The sequence below is a fragment of the Sceloporus occidentalis genome, unplaced genomic scaffold (assembly GCF_023333645.1).
Source record: "Sceloporus occidentalis isolate IW3139 unplaced genomic scaffold, rSceOcc1.0.p SCAF_108, whole genome shotgun sequence".
NCBI lineage: Eukaryota > Metazoa > Chordata > Lepidosauria > Squamata > Phrynosomatidae > Sceloporus > Sceloporus occidentalis.
This window is the reverse complement of record NW_028317088.1, coordinates 50922-69760: the sequence shown is the minus strand read 5'-3', so window position 1 is coordinate 69760 and position 18839 is coordinate 50922. Positions and strand designations below refer to the sequence as shown.

Sequence of the window (18839 nt, the reverse complement as noted above, 5' to 3'; positions counted from 1 at the left end):
GAGATACCCCTGGGTTGGGGTAGAGGCGGCTCTACTTGGTAACCGACAAAATGGCTGCGGATCACGGTGCAGGAGACGGTTTTGATGCGCGTGTTGACACATGGCCCCTCCTCATCGCATGACAGAGTCTGAGCATTAGCCTATCAGCGAACGGCATGGGCTGTGACTGATTGCATTCTAGCCAATCACATGGAGAAACTTTTCACGTTGGACCTGCATGGGCCTAGCAGAGCAGCGGGACCTCGGCATTTCCAGGCTATAGGGATGGGTGAGCCATGCCGGGAAGTGCTGACACTTCAGCTCGGTCACTACGCGAACTTTGTGGGGGCTCATTGGTGGAACTTGCAGGTACAGAGGGTCTCTGGGTATAGGGGGTACAGAGGGTCTCTGTGTATAGGGGGTACAGAGGGTCTTGCTGTAGGGTGTAAGGAGTGTAGAGAGAGTCTCGGTGTAGGGGCTTGGGGTATAGAGTGTAGAGAGAGTCTGGGTGTAGGGGCTTGGGGTATAGAGTGTAGAGAGAGTCTGGGTGTAGGGGCTTGGGGTATAGAGTGTAGAGAGAGTCTGGGTGTAGGGGCTTGGGGTATTGGGTGTAGGGCTTGGGGTATAGAGTGTAGAGAGAGTCTGGGTGTAGGGGCTTGGGGTATAGAGTGTAGAGAGAGTCTGGGTGTAGGGGCTTGGGGTATTGGGTGTAGGGGCTTGGGGTATAGAGTGTAGAGAGAGTCTGGGTGTAGGGGCTTGGGGTATAGAGTGTAGAGAGAGTCTGGGTGTAGGGGCTTGGGGTATTGGGTGTAGGGGCTTGGGGTATAGAGTGTAGAGAGAGTCTGGGTGTAGGGGCTTGGGGTAGAGAGGGTCTTGCTGTAGGGTGTGTGGAGCGTAGAGAGAGTCTGGGTGTAGGGGCTTGGGCGTAGAGAGGGTCTTGCTGTAGGGTGTGTGGAGAGTAGAGAGTGTTGAGATGTCCCTCCGGCCATGTCCCGCACCCTTTCCCTCCGCACGCTCTCAGCAGCCCCGTGTACTTCCAGCTCACCTCCCTCTTATTTTCAGGATACAGTTCTCAGCCCTCCCCGAAGAGAAGGTGGACCACGAGCTCTGCAGCGATGTGTTGTTCAGACGGGGGGTAACCCCTTAAGGGGCTGGAGACGTACACCCCGCGTCTCATTGCTCTTGATTTAAAAGGTGAGTAAAACCGAACCACCGTGGCAGCAGGGAAGATCAAATTTCCCTTTGGAAAGGGGTGGAAGAGGATTGGAGCTCGGCGGCGACGTGGTGGAGGGAGATCAGAATAACGGGGCAGATGGCCGTTGGAGCTGAGGGGAAGACGGGTGGAGAGAGATCAGAATGATGGGTGAGTGGATCAGGGATAGACAAGGCGTGGGGGAGAGACGAGACTTAGCAGGTGAGAGATGGGGCGGAGAGGGAGTGCAGCTCAGGGACGACGTGGTGGAGGGAGATCAGAATGATGGAGCGGAGGGAGGAGTGGAGCAGGCGAGAGACGGGGGCAGAAAAGAGGCGGGGAACGGAGCGGGGAGAGAGAGGGGGCTGCAGCCATCACTCGGTTTGTTTTGTGTTCTCAGGGAGTCTCTGCTCGTTGAGGGAAGAAGGCTGTTTGTATGAAGATCTCGACGCCACGAGCTCAGTGCCTGCCTGGTGAGATTTGCTCGCTCTGGGGCGGCTGGCGAGTGCCCGAGGATGAGGCCACGTGCTGACCCGGCCGCCTCCGAGGCTCCATCGCAGTGCGAGGCTCCGGCGCCCCGTCAGCGTCTCGTTAACCGCGCGTCAAATGAGACCCAACTCTCACAATTTGTGTTGTAGGAAAGGAGGGCTGACAAGACACCAAGAGGAACGCCCAGGGGAGAAGCCCCCTCTCGCAGACCTGGGGCACCAATCCCAGAGGCAGGAGGTGAGAGGGCAGAGGGTATGTTTGGCAGGGTGGAGGGTATGGGTGGCAGAGGGTATGTTTGGCAGGGTGGAGGGTATGGGGTGGCAGAGGGTATGAGTGGCAGAGCGGAGGGTATGGGTGGCATGGCGGAGGGTGTGGGTGGCGGAGGGTATGGGTGGCAGGGCGGAGGGTGTGGGTGGCGGAGGCTATGGGTGGCAGGTTGCTGTGGGGATGTGAGGTGCTGCAGAGGACTTTCTGGATGGAAAGTTGATCGCTGGTGTTGGGGCTCTAAATGCTTATTGCTCCCCCCGTTGGCCGGCTCTTCTCCTCAGGCAGGTGCTGCCCGGGTTGAAGTGACCGCTCGCCGGGGGTCAGTGGAATTGACCTTTTGTTTTTCGTCAGCGGTTTGCGAGGGTTCCAGACGCGGGCGACAGAGGAAAGAGACGCGGCGCGGAGCAGAACGTGAGCGTCTGGTCCGACTTCCTTCAACTAAACCTCACCCCCAGATCGCTGTGTGTCGTGACCAGAGTATAACCACGAAGGGTGAGTGAGACACAGCGGGGAGAGCAGAGAACCCTCACGATCATTTCTCCCGCTTCGTACCATTAAAGTTACTGGGATGTACTGGGATACATGGCGCATGCTCCGAGCCGTTAGCCCGCAGAAAGCCCCGTGAATGGGCAGGAGGTGGTGGTGGTGGTGGTGGGGCCACTGAAAGAGGTTCAGGCGCATGTTCTTCTCACCAGGAGACAGACGGGCTGGAATCATTTGGCCGCGGAGAGGCGCTGCTCCGGGACTCCCGTACGTGGCGGAGATTAGAAGATCGGCTCCATTTCTTTACCGAAGAATGCGATTACCTGCAGGTGCTAATGGGAATGCGCACGGAGGGGGCAGGTGGTGACGGGAATGTGCACGGAGGGGGCAGATAGGAGTGGGGTAAACGTCTCCTCCCCGCCCTCAGGGATTTCAGATACTCTGCGATCTGCACAATGGCTTCTCTGGAGTCGGGGCCCGCGTGGTAGAGTTTCTGCAGGATGAGTACCCAGGACGAGGGCTTCTGACTTGGGGCACCTGCCCCGTGCACGCAGGAGACACGGTGAGGCCCGAGTGAGGACAAAGGCTGTAGGGGATGCCTCAGTGGCCACGAGACAGTGTGCATCCACAACGGGCAATGACCCTTTTTACCACCCCCCAGCAGGATCTGCGGAAGGGCCTGTTCCGGCTCATGAACACCATCATGGGGATCGTCCAGATGGCCGGCCACAGCTCGCTCTTCTGCCCTCTCACCTTAAATTCTAACCTGGGCCGGACCCCCGGCCCCCCGGCCTCCTTCCCGCACCTGCTGTATGATGTGAGTAATTCGGTTTATTGTAAAACCTCTTCCTGGCTCCCGGCCTCCAGCTGCAGTCGCGGACCTCAAACACCCTTCTTATTCCAGACTCGGCTCCAGTATCAAAGCAGTGCGGTGCTGGCACTTGCCCTGGACACAGTAACTGCCCCCTACAGACTGCCCTCCTCTCACTTGTCCATGGCGGGCTTGACTGAGAATCTCAACTTCTGCGGACGGAAGGTAAGTCTGTAAGGCGTCTACGTGTAGCGAGCTCTCTACCGTTCTGTAACGTCACCTTCTTGCTCATCCTTAGGTCTCCTCGGTCTCTGTTTCACTTCCCTTTCCCATTGGACCGGATTCCTGCCTCCCTGATGCACTTCTGCCTTACATGACCTCTCCCCCGTGGACCTCTCTGTCTGCCTGCGGAAATGGCGGCAGCTCGAGCGGAGCCCGGTGCTTCTCCCAATCGGTAGTGCTGCGGGGGGTCAGCAAGCAAAGACAGATCAGGTAAAGGGGACACGGGGCTCCCACCGACCTCATCCACTGCCCTTCCCCCCACATCTAACCCGTTGTCTTCTCATCCACCAGTGATGGAGCCGCCGGGGTAAAACCACGCACAGCGCTGCAGTCGCTGGCCAGCGGAGAGGAGGTCATGCAGCATTACGTAAACAGCGCCTTCCCCGGGGGCAGTTAGGTGAGAGTGCCGCAGTAAATACCACCAGCCCTGGATTCATGATCCTACACCAAAGGGAGCGGCTCCTAGTAGTTGCTTGGTGGCTCGGGTCTGGGGTATGATGTCATTTGGCGTTCATACGATCGTCTCTCGCTGCAGCGCCGTGCATCTGCTGCAACAGCCCGCAAGATTGGGACCTTCCTTCCCTCCGTTCTTCTCCTCCTCCATCACCAAGGAAGGATTTACTCGGAGCGAACCCTCACGGGAGGCAGCAGGTAACAGCTGAGGGTAGAGATGATGTGTTTCGTGTCGTTGGGGTAAGAGTCTCACCGCCGTGTGTTTCCCGTCCAGGCGTGGACAGCGTTCCGGTGCTGTCTGCTCTCCAGACCTCCGCAGCTCTCCATCACATGCTCCGCTCTTTGTACGAGGAGATCCGGAGGGTGGATGTGAGGCGCTGCTCCAGCTTCTTCAGCGCGGGGGTGGAAGAGGATGCGTTTCAGGAGACCCTGCAGGAGCTGAAGAGTCTATCGCAATGTTACTCGCGTACAACGGGGGGAGACGAAACCGACGAGGAAGGCTGAAGAGGAAAAGGAGCGCGTGTGCCACGGCTGGCGACCTGGAGTAAAAGCGAGAAGCCCCGTCTGCGCCATCAGAACTGTAAGATACATTTAATGGCAGCAGCAGAAATAGCTTAACACGCAGACACTGAACACTTTTATACAAGGCTTTCTCTGACGCTCTCCAGCCTCTAATCCTCCTCGGACATGTCCTCCGCGGCACTGGCGGCTTCTTCCTCGTCGGAGCTGGTGCCGCAGGACGTCTGGAAGAGGCGGACGAGCTCTCGGAAGCGCTCCGACACCTGATAACAGACAAAGGGCAGGGGGTGCTCAGCGAGACTGATGTATACATTTTTTTGTCAATAAAAATGCATGAAATTCTTTGCGTAAAGGCATTGAGAGAGGGCCGCATCCCGCCCGTTATTTCCCTAAGTGTTCAGATTTAAACCCGTTTAACGGTCCCCTGTCTCCCACCTCCGCTGGACTCTTGTTTCCAAGCTTCTCGGAGATTGCAGCAAACGCCTCCTCCTGCGCGCCTCTCTCCTGACACACGGTGAGGATGATCCTGTCTGCCTCCCTGCAAAGAAACCGCACATTAAACTACTGCCCCGATCCCCGCGAGAGCGGCAAGTCTCCGCGCATGTCCTCGCGCTGTAATTACCGGGTCCACAGGATCACCTTCTCCCCGCTGGAGCTCACAGCCATGTTTTTAGCGCACACCATGAGCGGCTTCTCCTGCGTTTCGGTCGACTCTGGGATGCGGGGCTGGGAGAGATCGTTGTCGTCCACGCTGGGTGGGGGGGAGCAGGCGGGAACCCCTTCCACCCGGTCACAAGGAGGGAGATAGTGGCCACCATGAAGGGCCTTGTGTGCTGGTAAACCAGGATCGGAAGCTTTTACGGCCTTGGGTTTGTGGACGCTCCTGCCTGCGGAGATATCGCGGGGAGGTTTTGCTCTGCTTTTGCGGTCTGTCACCGGGCCGCTCTGCGCATGGGAAGCGGTGCGAGATTTCTGCATGGTGACCCTGTGGTGGTGGGCAGAGGAGCCCTTACCCCTCGCTGCTGCCGGCAGCCTGTCCTCCAGTCCGCTGCCTTTAGGGAGAGGAAGCTTTCCCTCGTCATTACCTGCGAAAAGCAAGAGGTCCTGAGTGAGCACAGCGACCCCAATGACCTTGGAATAGGACCATCTTCCCCGGAGCAGGGGTGAAGCCCCTCCGCTGCACCTATAGACACATACCCGCTTCCTCAATGTGCACAGCACTGTGTGACCTGCCGGCTGCTCCCTCAGGAGCCTTCTTGGTCCGGTGAGAACGGCTGTCAGGACCCTGCGTGGCAGAAAATGGCAGAATGACACAACTACGCGGCGAAGAACTTAAACGGACGGCTCTCCAAACACAAACTTACCTTACTGCTCATCCTCTTCTTACACCGCTTCACCCTCTGCTCCGCTGCTTCATGATATGAACATGCGCTGTCCTTCCCACCGTCCACCGAATCAACATCCTGCAGTGCAGACAAACCGTTAGACGCCCGCCAGACAGACAGACAGACAGACAGCAGTCCCAAATGCGGAGGAGGTTCCGAGTACCTGGAAAAACTGAGTGGTCCCTGAGAAACACGGCTTCGTAAAACATACGGCCTTTTATTCCACCCACCCCGTGTGCCGCGCGGCAGGGACATGAAAACCGCAGCAAAAGCCGTCTCCTCCGTCCTGTGGAGTGCGACTGAAAGCCACAACACCCCAGGAGTCGCCCGCAGGAAGGAGAATCTACTTAACCTACACCTCCCTGGAAGCTCCCGGCACAGTCTGTCCGCGGGGTGTCACTGGAATCGCGAGCGCTCTGTGACGACAGATACGCGTTACCGGCGGCGTTCTCACCTGCCCTGGGTGGCTCTCCTTCCTTTTTCTGCTCCGGTGAAGAGGAGGAATCTTACCGGCCGCCTCTTCTTCTTCATCCACGTCTGGTAACGCGACCTCCTCAAAGCCATCAAACTGTACAACCCAACGGCATCAAACCGTGAGATCCTCTCCAGCGCCTTCTAACAGCGTCTAGTTTACACAGTCACCCCCCGCAACCATAAATACCCCCCCCACAACCATAAATACACCCCCCCTGCAACCATAAATACACCCCCCACACAACCATAAATACACCCCCCACAACCATAAATACAAATACACCCCCCCGCACAACCATAAATACACCCACACACAACCATAAACACACCCCCCCCACACACAACCCTAAATACACCCCCCACACACACAACCCTAAATACAGCCCCCCCCGCAACCATAAATACAAACCCCCCCCGCAACCATAAATACACCCCCCCGCAACCATAAATACACCCCCCCGCAGCCATAAATACACCCCCCCAACCATAAATAGACCCCCCCCGCAGCCATGAATATAACCTAACAGGCCCCTCACCCATGTATATGCCATCCCAACCATGAATATGTCTTTACAGGGCTCTCCCGACCAGAATTAGCGGCCGTCCCCATCACTCACTTTGTATTCTTTGTCTCCAGTCCAGTTCACGACTTCAAAGTCCTCGACGCGCCCGGCCGGGGGCCGCAGCTGGTCAAAGAAGAGCGAAAACTCGTCCTGCAGATTATTGTGACCTTTCAAAAGCCGCCACATCTGAGCCTTGAGCTGCGAGAGAAAGAGCAAGAAGGTCGGCAACGCATCTGGAAGCCGGCAGCACAAGGAGCTCGGCCGTCAAATTACAGGCCGTCCGGGAGATCTGGGGTCTCGGGGCGAGAGCGAGCGAGAGAGAGAGAGCGAGCGAGCGAGCGAGAGATGTCCAAGCTTTCTGCTGAGCAAAGGCGACCATCTCTGCCCGTAGAAGATGGAACCACTGACAGCGCATCATTCACAAAGAAGGGACGGTCCACTAGCCGAGAGAGGGGCCACAGAGGTGCCCGCCGCCAGGGAACCCCACGAGATGCCAGCGGACCCCAGGTAAAAAAAAAATCAAAAAAAAAAAATCAATATATCCCTGGGCCGCACCTTATTGATCTCCTGTAGGGGGCGCTCCACGCAGCTCTGGAGCAGCTTTACGATCTTCTGGTAGTGAGGCGGGTTCTCCAGGAAGCAGATCTCCAGCTGCCGAAGAAACTTGCGGCTTTTATCGAACGCTTGCTGTTCCTGAAACTGACGGAGAGGTTGGGGCTCTGAATTCACGGATGGAGACGCCATTAGTAACGTGCCGGGGCGCCTCACTTACCAGCCCGCACTCCAGCGCCTGCTCCGGCAACAGGAAAGCAGCAAAGTCCCTGAGGAGCTGGGGCCAGTCGCCCAGAATTTCACGCAGGTTCTCATACAGATCCACGGCGGTCTTTGTGTTCCTACTGCTCTCAAACTGGTAAATCAGGCGGAGGAACTGCTCGTACTTCCCAGGGACAAACCGGAGCGCTTCCCGCACCTGCGCAAGCGGGAACATGCAGAGGTTCATTACGAGGCCGGTGCCGGCCACATGCTTACTGTAAAAGCCGCCTGGTGGCAAGACCCTCACCCGGTTCAGATACTCCTGCGCGAACGCCATGTCCTTTTGCTCCCTCATGGGGTCCTTCAGGAGAATGTTTTCATCATACAAATGGAGCAGTTTCGACGCGTCTTTACTAGCCCGGGTACGGCCCCTCGTGCTTCTCACCCTGTGGGAGCTTCTGCTCTTATTGCTTCCTTTACGCGTCTTGTCTGGGAAAACAAAAAAAGAAAACTTGAAAAATTCTCCCCAGGGGCCCAGCCCAAGTACTCACAAACTCGCAACGGCCCGTTTATAAGACGGGGAGGTCCCACCTGCCGAGTCCATGACGGGCTCCGGGGGAGCAGGCGACGGAGCGCTCGGCCGGGCGGGAGGCGATGCGCTGCTCTCCACCATCGCTTCTGTCATTTCTTCTTCCTCCTTCTGCACGGAGCTTTCAAGAGCTTCTTCACCGTCCTCCTCTTCTTCCTCCGGCTCAGAGTTCTCCTCCTGGGAGTTCTCCTCGGAGTCTCCCTCCTGACTCAAGCGTCTCTCCGATGCCAGCCACGTCAGCTTCTCCATGGTCTCCTGCGAGAACACACGACACGTGAGGAACAGGCGGCCAAAGGGCCAGCTTCTGCTTCACGCCTCTTACCGGACCTTACAAACCACTGGCGGCGATTAACTGCCCCCGAGGGGTTTCTAACATTCCTGTTACTGCTCCAAATCGGGCCACTAGACGGGGGGCCGGATGGGGCCGATCCGTCGGCAGGTTCTAGGTACCTTATTACATAACCCCCTTCTCACCTGGAGCTCAGGCACGGACAGCACAGACTCCTCAGACGCCGAGGATAGTTCTTCATCTTCATCCTGCGTTAGATCACCAAAATCTTCCTCCTCTTCCTCGTCGGGGCCGTCCTTGGCGTCTTGCTGCTGGCCTAGGGGACTGGAGGCGTTGTGGCTGGCCTCCGCGGGGCTGCTCGCGTCCATTTCTATAGGCGAGGTGGTGCTTTGGGGAGACTCGTGGCCCCCAGCGGCTTGGCTCGGACTCCCGTTGGTTCTGATCTCGCCTTCGGGGGGGTCCTGCGTCACCTCTCCGTCCGGATTCTGTACATCTTCGGGTTCCGTGGGATGTTCTGCGTCCACGGGCCGAGTATCGGAGGGTTCAGGGTCAGCCGCAGGCTCCCCTTCACCATCCTTCTGAATCTCTGGATCCCGCGGGCTGGCGGGTTGGACGGCGGGGTCACAATCAGGCTTTTCTTCTGGTGGGCTGTCGTGCGGGGAGAGAACGGACCCCGAGAAACTCTCCTCTTCCACCGACGTGCTGAGCTCTGCTGCTGCGTCTGTCCTGTCCGCAGAGTCACCATCTTCCACAGGAGAACGTCTCCCCGAATATTCCTTTCCCCCCTCCTGCCCCGTGCCTTCTTTCCCTCCCTCCTCTCCATTATGTTCCTCCACTTTTACGGACACGCAGTCCTTTCCGTCCTCCCTCGCAGCTGCGTCCCTGAAAGGCTTCGACTCGTTCTGTTCCGTCTTGGGTAACGCAGGAGGCACGGGAACCAGGCTCTCACCCAAACGCGAAGGGATGAGCGTTTGGGCCACCGGGAGGGTGGAGGGATTGAGCAGCACTGTGGTGAGAGGAATGCCAGGGCTGGAGGTCACCGGCTGGATCACACCGCACGGAGCGCCCAAACTCACCAGCTTTAAGGCTGCTGCGTTGGGCACGGCCAGTATCAGAGGAGAATGGACGAAGGGAGCTGCTCGGAAACAAGGACTTTTGGCCGCTATCTTCCTTCTGGGACCCCCACCTAGAAGGGGCTTCCGCACTCTCTGCGCGGCCAAAGGAGGAGCCGTCACTTTAATCGGGGGGCCTGCAAACTGCGCAGGGCATCCGCTAGAGCCCCTCGCCTCTGACGGCACGCGGTAGCAGACCTCCTGAGTCCTCGCCACAATTGGAAAGCTCAGCGGGTTCACGCCCACGATGCCCTGCACCGGCACAAAAGCCGGCAGCCGGTCCATAATCTTGACGGGCACGGTCTGAACGAGGGAGGTCTTCACCAATGGTTTCATCAGCCCGCTGGGGTTTGCGCTGCCGCTATTGCCGGGCCGGATCTGAAGCGGTTTTAAGATGGAGGATCTCCTCTGACGCCGCACCTTGTGGTAAAATCTGCCGGGGACCGGATTGAGTTCCAGCGTCAGCCCAGAAGGAATCAGCAGAGGGTACTTGTTTGCTGCTCTTTCCGTGACACCTTCCGGAGGTTTCTTCATCGCTGCTTCAATGCTGGGCAGGCTGGCCTGAAGACGAGAAAGAACGTCACCCACGCAGGACTTACCCAGACGGTCCTTTGGACCCAGCGACAGGATACCCTGCCCCAGGGCAGTAACAACACGGCAGACGCGGCACGACCTGGCCTACCTTCAGCCAGTGCGGCAGTCTGTGCTTCTCCCTCTCCAAGGGGGGTTTGGCGTTGTACGGCTGGACGTCCTCGCAACATTTAATCATCACCGGCAGCGATTTGGTCTTCTTGAAAAACTGAGAGGGGAATAAAAACAGACGCTGAGTGGTCTTTGGCCGGTCCTGCCGAGTAGAACAGACCCCAAACGGTATAAACATGGCGGGGCTCACTTTAATGATGTTGTCCGGGCTCCTCTTCATCGTGAGGTTTTTGACGCGCGCGGTGAGCTGTTGGGCCGTCTTTGCCACTACAAGGTACTTGCTGATAAGCGGTTTGGTGAATTCAGTGCCCTCGAAGTGCTTCAGGCCCAACACAAGTAAACTAGAAGAAGCAGAGGGGGTTCAGGTCACAGACTGCGTGACGGCAGAGCCAGGTGGCTGCGCAGCATGGGGGGGGGGGGAGCAGACAGGGTCGGCGGATGGGGAAGCAGACAGGGTCGGCGGATGGGGTAGCAGACAGGGTCGGCGGATGGGGAAACAGACAGGGTCGGCGGATGGGGAAGCAGACAGGGTCGGCGGATGGGGAAGCAGACAGGGTCGGCGGATGGGGAAGCAGACAGGGTCGGCGGATGGGGAAGCAGACAGGGTCGGCGGATGGGGAAGCAGACAGGGTCGGCGGATGGGGAAGCAGACAGGGTCGGCGGATGGGGAAGCAGACAGGGTCGGCGGATGGGGAAGCAGACAGGGTCGGCGGATGGGGAAGCAGACAGGGTCGGCGGATGGGGAAGCAGACAGGGTCGGCGGATGGGGAAGCAGACAGGGATGCTACCTGTCCTCAGCCTTGGTGAAGAACACTCTGTCTCGGGGCCCCGTGGCTTTCAGTCCACACACAGGCAGAAGTTCCGGGTACATAAAGAGAGGCCGCGTAGCCACGATCCAGGCCACGTCCGAGGAGAGGCCGATAATCTCACTGGCTGTAAAGACACAAACCCAGAATGAGGGTCCGGACCGTCTGGCGTCTACTCTGTCAAGATGTTTTTACTCACATGCGCGGCGTGCGCTGTGAGCCGCACTGAAAGCCCACATGCGCTGCCTGGCAGTTAACCTGCCGCCGGCGCACCGTGCGCTGTGGGGGTTACCGTACCGTTTTTTCGGAGCACTTTAGGGGGCTCGGAGCTTTCAGGAACCCGGCTGTGGAAGCTGCACAGGAGCTGCAGAGCTTTCTTCAGGTTCCAGGCCTGGAACGTGCTTTGGAAATCAGGGTTCGCTGGGCGATAACTCAAGACGGAGGTTTCTGCAAAGCTGGAGAGTTCAACCTGGGAACGGGAGAGAGGAGCTTTACCCCCAGCGCATGCACAGCCAGTAACGGGAGAGAGGAGCTTTGCCCTCAGCAACGGGACAGAGGAGCTTTACCCCCAGCGCACGCACAGCCAGTAACGGGAGAGAGGAGCTTTACCCCCAGCGCACGCACCGCCAGTAACGGGAGGCTTGGACAAACTTCTGCTGTGACAAGGGCTTGATGTATCCCGTCGTAAAGGCATTAATATCCTTTACGACGGATATTGCCCCCTTCCTGTATGACAGGAAGGGGGCAAACACAGACCAGAGATCGCTCTTAAAGAGACACCCAAAATACACGGGAACGGAGAGAGGGGCCTATACTGCAGGCCTGGGGGTCTCACCAGGAACACCCGAGCGTTTTCAGCCTCCGCGCTGAGCCCTGGGTTTCTGCATGCGAGCAGGTGCATCTGTGTCAGGAGCTGGACGTGCTGCAGGAGAAGGCGACAGACACTCAGGTTACCGCCATTAGCCAGGAGAGACAAGGGCCTTATAGCCTCTAAGCAAACGGCCCCAGCCTTCTTTCCCAACGAGCCGTATACCCCCACGGCCCGAGTACCTGTTGCATCTGCTGCTGTAGGCGCCTCTTCTGCTCGGCGTTCAGGCCAAGGACTGGGGCCGCCTTGGTCTCAGCCAGAGGCTTTTCTTCCGCTGCCTGCACTTGGGGTGATTTGCCCTTCTCGGAGTCCTCCTGCCCCGCCGGCTTCCACATAGATTTCCGCATCCTCAGGAACTCCAGCTGGGCTTTGACCGTACGGTGGTGTTGATTTAGCAAATTAACGAGCGGCTCCTGGAACCTGACCCAGACAGACAGACAGACAGACAGACACGAAGCGTCACTGACGGCAGCAGCGCGTTTCCTTAGCGTAAGCGGCTAACGTTTTAACGATCGCACCACGTTTTCTCACCTTCCCGGCTCACACGGGCTCCTACGTGAAAACGGCACCGTGTGCGGATGGGGAACGGACATTTATCGCTGTATCTCTCGCTCGTTACAGATAAAGCCCGGCTCGTGTCAGGCCAAGCGCACGCACGCAGGACAGAGCGGACTGTGGGGCTGCTCGGCTCTCGCCCATCACAACGGCTTCTTTGAAAGGCAGAGCATGCGCCCGCGTTCCTTTACCTCCCCTCCCAAGCAGATGCAGTGTGGTCTGCAGCTGCACTGCCCCATAAATAGGGAGGCTCTCTAACTACCCTGCCCTGCCAAACAGCGCCAAAGCTTACGCTCCTTGGCACAAACAACCACATTTCCAGCGGCCTGCGACCTCAAGCGAGCTGCTTGGTGATGCCTTGCGCCACGTTGGCTCCATATTTAGTTTTATTACCTCATTGCCTGCGGTGTGTTGAAGTCAGGAGGGGTATCAGAGTTGCTGTCCTCATCCTCAGGCCCATCTTCCTCCATGTGGGAGAAGCCCACCTCATCCTGAAACTAAAGGACGAGGTATATAGGAACAGAGGTGGGGACGGCGGCACGATGGAAGCCGCTGATCTGTGTGACATGGCATCACGGGGCGAGACAGACTCGGTGAAGGTCAAGAGGAACACGATGTGGGTTACAGGGCGAGATGGACGTGGCATGAGGGTACCAGATGATGCTCTTACCGTTTCAAAGAGTTCCTCCATCAGATTGTTGACCTCCTTCTCTGGAAACCACAAGAGGAAGATCATGAGAAGTGACCCCAAAACTGGAGGGGTGTAACAGGCTACAGACACACATTAAGAATCCCTCACGCCCTCCATAAAACGCGTGGGGGGCACTCACTTGTGATCCTCACGGCTCGGTCGTTGCGAAGGTCCTCTGTATCCGGCTCATCCAAATCGTCAAGGATATTGTATTCTGGATCGTCGTCGTCATCGGCCTCATCTACAACAAACCAAAGGTCATTAGGACAGAGCCATTCACCCCCAGTTGCAGGACCGAGCGGCCGGTTCTTACAGCAGATCAGAGGAATTCGGGGTGTAGGGGGGGCTCTGTCACGGCTGGAGGCTTTTAGAATAATTATATCAGGGTCCTGAATGGTAAAACAAATCAGGGAGGACCGCAGCGCATGCAAACACCAAACGGAGCCCCCATAAAGCCCCAATATCGTCTCTCATGACAGACTGCACGGAACCGAAGGAAGCGCTGGCAGCTCTGCAGACGAGCCGGGCTCCTCAGGTTAAGCGGACGCGTTGTGAAACGCCAGCCGGCCAGCTACAAGCGTCTTCAGTATTTGACGAGTCCATCCCGGTCCCAGGGAAGTTATGACATAGAAAGGCTGCCAGGGTACCTGAGCTCGTGAACAAATCCCTTTTACAAATACGAATAAGCTCTGTGGCCGGGACAGAAATAAGGAGAAGCCCCATCTCTGTGCATTTATAGCCAGGGGTACATCGCTGTCGCACACACACACACACACACACACACACACACACACACACACACACACACACACCCTCATTCCCCAGGTCATCTTCCATGAGGCTGCGCAGCCACATTTTCCAGTCCTCGTCATCAGCCGTGTTTGGGTCATACATGTCAGGCGTGATATCAGGAGCCCTGAGCGCAGCCTCCAGCTGGCCAATAGGGACATCCTTTAAGGGCCGCTTCGACCGGGTGCGAAGAGCAATCAGGCTGTCATCCAGGGTCTGCAGAGAAAGGGAAGAGTTATACCAATGTCGGATGTGCTTCCGGTTTGTAAGGGCAGCGGGGAGAGAGCTGCTCACCGGGAAGGGTTCCATGCACATGTGGCTTCTATCCAGCTCCTCATCCACCGCGTGCAGCTCCTCCATAAAAGTGCTGTCCTGTATGGACTTCTCTTTGGGGGGAGGAGGTGGACCCATTGGGACAATCTCAGGACTAACATGCGAGCCACAGACCGGGGGTCTTGCCTCTGTCTAGTAATAAAGAGATCACGTGAAGGACACGTTTAGCGGCTGACTCCACACAGCTTTCTGGGCTACTGTTTCTGGAGCGGCCGTGAGCTAGCGCCATTGACGAAGTTTGGCAGAATGGCCAGTTACCTGCTGGCAATCCATGCTCTCCTCCGCGGAATCAGGTGCGGGAAGCCTACGCTGCCGTTTGTGTCCACGGGGCGAGGAGGATGTACTTTCAATATCACTCTCCAGGAGGTTCTGGAGCAACACAACAGGTTATTCCCACCCTCCGCATTACAGCCCCAAACACCCCTACCCCTGAGTAATACTAGGAGCTACACCAGATCTTTCGGTAAGGGGGCAGGGAGCTTCCTGAACGAACCTCCTCAGCCGTCTCATACTCCTCTTCCTCTTCAGGCCGATATTCTTCATCAGATGAATCTTCCTCTTCGAGGGGGATATCAACAAACTGAGGCACCTGGAAGAAAGGAAAGTCAGGAGAGCTGGACAAAAACAGAGGAGATGAGGGAGACCACCAAGGAGAGACAGAGGAGATGAGGGCAGCCACCAAGGAGAGACAGAGGAGATGAGGGAGACCACCAAGGAGAGACAGATGAGATGAGGGAGACCACCAAGGAGAGACAGAGGAGATGAGGGCAGCCAAAGGAGATGAGGGCAGCCACCAAGGAGAGACAGAGGAGATGAGGGCGGCCACCAAGGAGAGACAGAGGAGATGAGGGCAGCCACCAAGGAGAGACAGAGGAGATGAGGGCGGCCACCAAGGAGAGACAGAGGAGATGAGGGCAGCCACCAAGGAGAGACAGAGGAGATGAGGGAGACCACCAAGGAGAGACAGAGGAGAGGAGGGCAGCCACCAAGGAGAGACAGAGGAGATGAGGGCTGCCACCAAGGAGAGACAGAGGAGATGAGGGCAGCCACCAAGGAGAGACAGAGGAGATGAGGGCAGCCACCAAGGAGACAGAGTTGAGGACTAGTGGACATTGAAAGCCAAGAAGATAGCCCAAGGTGAAAGCATTTTAAAAAAGGTTGGACCGAGTGGGCCGAAAGGTTGTCAGGTTCTATGCGGAAAGCCTGCAGCGCTTTAACTAGCATCCAAATCGTGCCCGAGCGCCTCACCTTCACGTCACTGGCTTTCTTAACGGGAGACAGATTCCAGGTGGGAATGACCTAAGAGATAAACGCCAAACACTTTATTATCTTCGCCGATTACTGGGAAGAAGAGCCCAGAGGGACTGGAAAAGCCGCACTCACCACCCCTTTTTCCACCACTTCCTTTAACTTGGACCGCGTCATTTTGGGTTCCTGGGAAGAAAAAGAAAATGACATCCTGGTCCTCCAAACAGGAGCGAAACATTTCAAAGACGTTTCCATGCAGCAGAAGCGCTTACAAACGGAGGCAGGCCCTGGGTGTCCGTGATGGCCGCTTTCATCATGGCTACGACATGCTCATTGGTGATAACCTCCTGCAGAGACAAAATCACTTCAGCACGAGACAATGACACGGCTCCCCCCGCAGCGCTATGGTAACCGCCGGATCGCAGTCTCCCCGGCAGCGACGCGGTGACTGCCGGATCTCTCTGCCGGCAGGCGGTGTACTGCACGCGTAAGACGAAGCGTATTAGACTGCCGCACTTAGCCGCTCACATGCAGGATGTTGCGGACGTTCACCACCGTCAGGTTGTGCTGCTTTGCTCTGTCATCCAAGTTCCGGTCCAGCGGGTTGTCCATGTCAGTCGGCACGGAGCTCTCGCCGTCGTCGTCCTCCGGCTTGCTCTCTCGCTTTCTCTTCACAGGAACGCATCTCTTTTTCCGCCTTGGCTCAGCCTTTTCAGGGTTCTGGTCTCCTGTTCCATGGAAGAGATGGAATAGCGTTATCCTGACTGTACCTCGCCAGCACTCAGGGGGGCGCTTTAAACCAACCCCCCATGCGCACCCGCTGCTTACACCTCGCTGGCACTCAGCACATTATCCAGGGGGGCGCTTTAAAGCCAACCCCTCATGTGCTTAGAACCAAAAATATGGCGTTTATGAAGTCAGATCCCAGAACGTAGTCGGCCCCCGATCACGCAGTCTGTACCAACCCGTGTGGATGAAGAGCTCCGTCTCATCCTCGCTCGCTCCGTCCCCTCGCTGGAGCGATCCCTTCAGCCGCGACGCGGCTCCTTGGTGCTCTGCTTGTACACGCGAGGAAGACGAGGGGGGATCTGAAACAAACAGCATGGGTTACACAGAGTATCCAGGGGGGGCGCGCAGAGAGGGGGGGCGCAGCTCTGTTACTGCCCAGCGCTCTCACCCGCTCGAGACGCATCCTGACGACGTGTCCGTTTCCCGCAGTCACTTTTGCGATTGTTCAGAGGCGTTCTATCCTGCGGGGCGTCAGAGGGGGACTTGGAGAGACGGGTGGCGGGGAGGTCCGAGAGCACAGTAGTAGTTCTTACTGATGCGCGGATGGGCTTCTGGAAAGGCGAGGGGAGGTCTGTCGGGGGCGATGTTGTTCGAGCGGCAGGCGGCGGTTCTGGGAGTTGTTGTCGAGTGGCTTCAGACGCTGCATTTGAGCCTCTCTGTTTGGCTTCAGCGGGTTGATCCATGAGGAGCTGCAAGGGTTCGGCCCCGGCGGCCCGTCCCTGCTCCGGCGGACGGCTGGGAATCGCGGGCGTTACCGGGCACAGCTCGTGCCTATGTGCGTGTCTGGAGAGCAAACATTACACGTTACACCCCACGTCACCACCTCCCCAGGGGCAGAAAGGGGCGCTTACATTATTTCACTGCCGTCCCTATAAACAAAACCATACGAGCTGCCGGCAGGTCGGCCCCCGCCGGCCCGTCTCCTCAGCAAAGGCCTTTATCACTGGTTGATCTCATCTTAGATTCAGAAGATGATGCCTACTCCATGCATGTTTACATCCCCTCGCTGTGTTACCCTCTATCACTGGGAGGCTGTCCCACTTATCTACTACTCTGCAAGTAAACCTTCTGCGCGTTAATGTCGGCGTCCGGGCTGCAGGACGACGCGATACGCTCGCACCCAGCTGCTGAAGGCTCCATTTTGATTTATAAATAATGGTTCACGAGCCCATGACGGCAGAGGATACTCCTGAAGGCTAAAGTATTTGGGAGGAAGCGACCTATAAGGCTCCTCCGGTGCTGGCCCAACGTAAGCAGCGAGTCGCGCCCACTAACCGCCCAAGCTCCTCCTTCCCCACCGTTACCGGATAAATTCCGCAGCCCCGAGCGTCTCTCACGTCACATCTCTTCTCTTCGTTCACGTCAGTAACGGCTAACGCTGCGTTCCAGACGGCGGGACCCATAATGCAATGCGCCGGCAGCTCACAGAAGTTTGTCGCAGCCGGGTGACGTCAGTACAGATGACATCCGGCGCGCGAGGTTACGTACCGTGGCGCTACTTCCACCGGCCGTTCCGACTCATAGAGGGGGGCGAGCCCCCGGAATGTTAGATTGGGGGTGTGGTGAGAACCTCCAATATTACCCCCTCCAGTGGGCCGTGTGTGAGGGACCCACGTAATAATAGCCCCGGGAGGGGCAGTAGGTACGCCCTGTCTGGGTGACTGACTCTGTCCCTCATTAATAAATTGCAGGTTTGGGCTTGGACGGTAAATAGTTACACGGATACCCGGATGGCTGAGTGGCAGAGGGCAGAAGGCTGGGGTTAATGGGGTATATTCATTGGGTTTGTTTCTAGTGGGGCTCCTCAGGGGCTAGCAGTGAGCGGCGGCTGCGGCTTAATGTTAAAGGAATGGGGGAAGCGCGGCGGCTGCAGTTTAATGCGAGAAGGATGGGGGGCACAGCGGCTGCAGTTTAATGCAAGAAGGATGGGGGGGTGCAACGGCTGCAGTTTAATGCGAGAGGGATGGGGGGGTGCAACGGCTGCAGTTTAATGCGAGAGGGATGGGGGGGTGCAACGGCTGCAGTTTAATGCGAGAAGGCTGGGGGGAGCACAGCGGCTGCAGTTTAATGCAAGAAGGATGGGGGGCATAGCGGCTGCAGTTTAATGCGAGAAGGATGGGGGGTGCGCAACGGCTGCAGTTTAATGTGAGAAGGATGGGGGAGCGCGGTGGCTGCAGTTTAATGTGAGAAGGATGGGGGGAGCACAGCGGCTGCAGTTTAATGCGAGAAGGATGGGGGGAGCACAGCGGCTGCAGTTTAATGTGATAAGGATGGGGGGAGCGCAGCAGCTGCAGTTTAATGTGAGAAGGATGGGGGAGAGCGCGGCGGCTGCAGTTTAATGCTAGAAGGATGGGGGGGAGCGCGGCGGCTGCAGTTGAATGCGAGAAGGAAGGGGGAGCGCGGCGGCTGCAGTTTAAT

At 57.5% G+C, this 18839-nt stretch overlaps 1 protein-coding gene and 1 pseudogene across 1 annotated transcript; one reads left to right on the top strand and one right to left on the bottom strand.

Moving 5' to 3' along the window:
• The first annotated feature begins 264 nt into the window (after positions 1-264).
• On the top strand, positions 265-3900 carry LOC149283213 (protein misato homolog 1-like; annotated as a pseudogene).
• A 727-nt stretch (positions 3901-4627) lies between these two features.
• LOC149283212 (GON-4-like protein) lies at positions 4628-16352 on the bottom strand. The gene is made up of 30 exons (XM_089497837.1): positions 16161-16352; positions 15905-15979; positions 15768-15818; positions 15633-15683; positions 14878-14973; positions 14643-14753; positions 14346-14516; positions 14075-14267; positions 13402-13503; positions 13242-13282; positions 12965-13068; positions 12199-12436; positions 11984-12070; positions 11446-11617; positions 11131-11275; positions 10533-10683; positions 10323-10439; positions 9375-10201; positions 8714-9254; positions 8258-8494; positions 7958-8134; positions 7670-7867; positions 7453-7596; positions 6952-7095; positions 6315-6428; positions 5840-5938; positions 5673-5760; positions 5098-5560; positions 4911-5013; positions 4628-4738 (listed from the first exon to the last, which is right to left on the bottom strand). The coding sequence occupies exons 1-30, from the start codon at positions 16242-16244 to the stop codon at positions 4628-4630; spliced, it is 5235 nt and encodes a 1744-aa protein (XP_089353963.1). The 5' UTR covers positions 16245-16352.
• Between the last annotated feature and the right edge of the window lie 2487 nt (positions 16353-18839).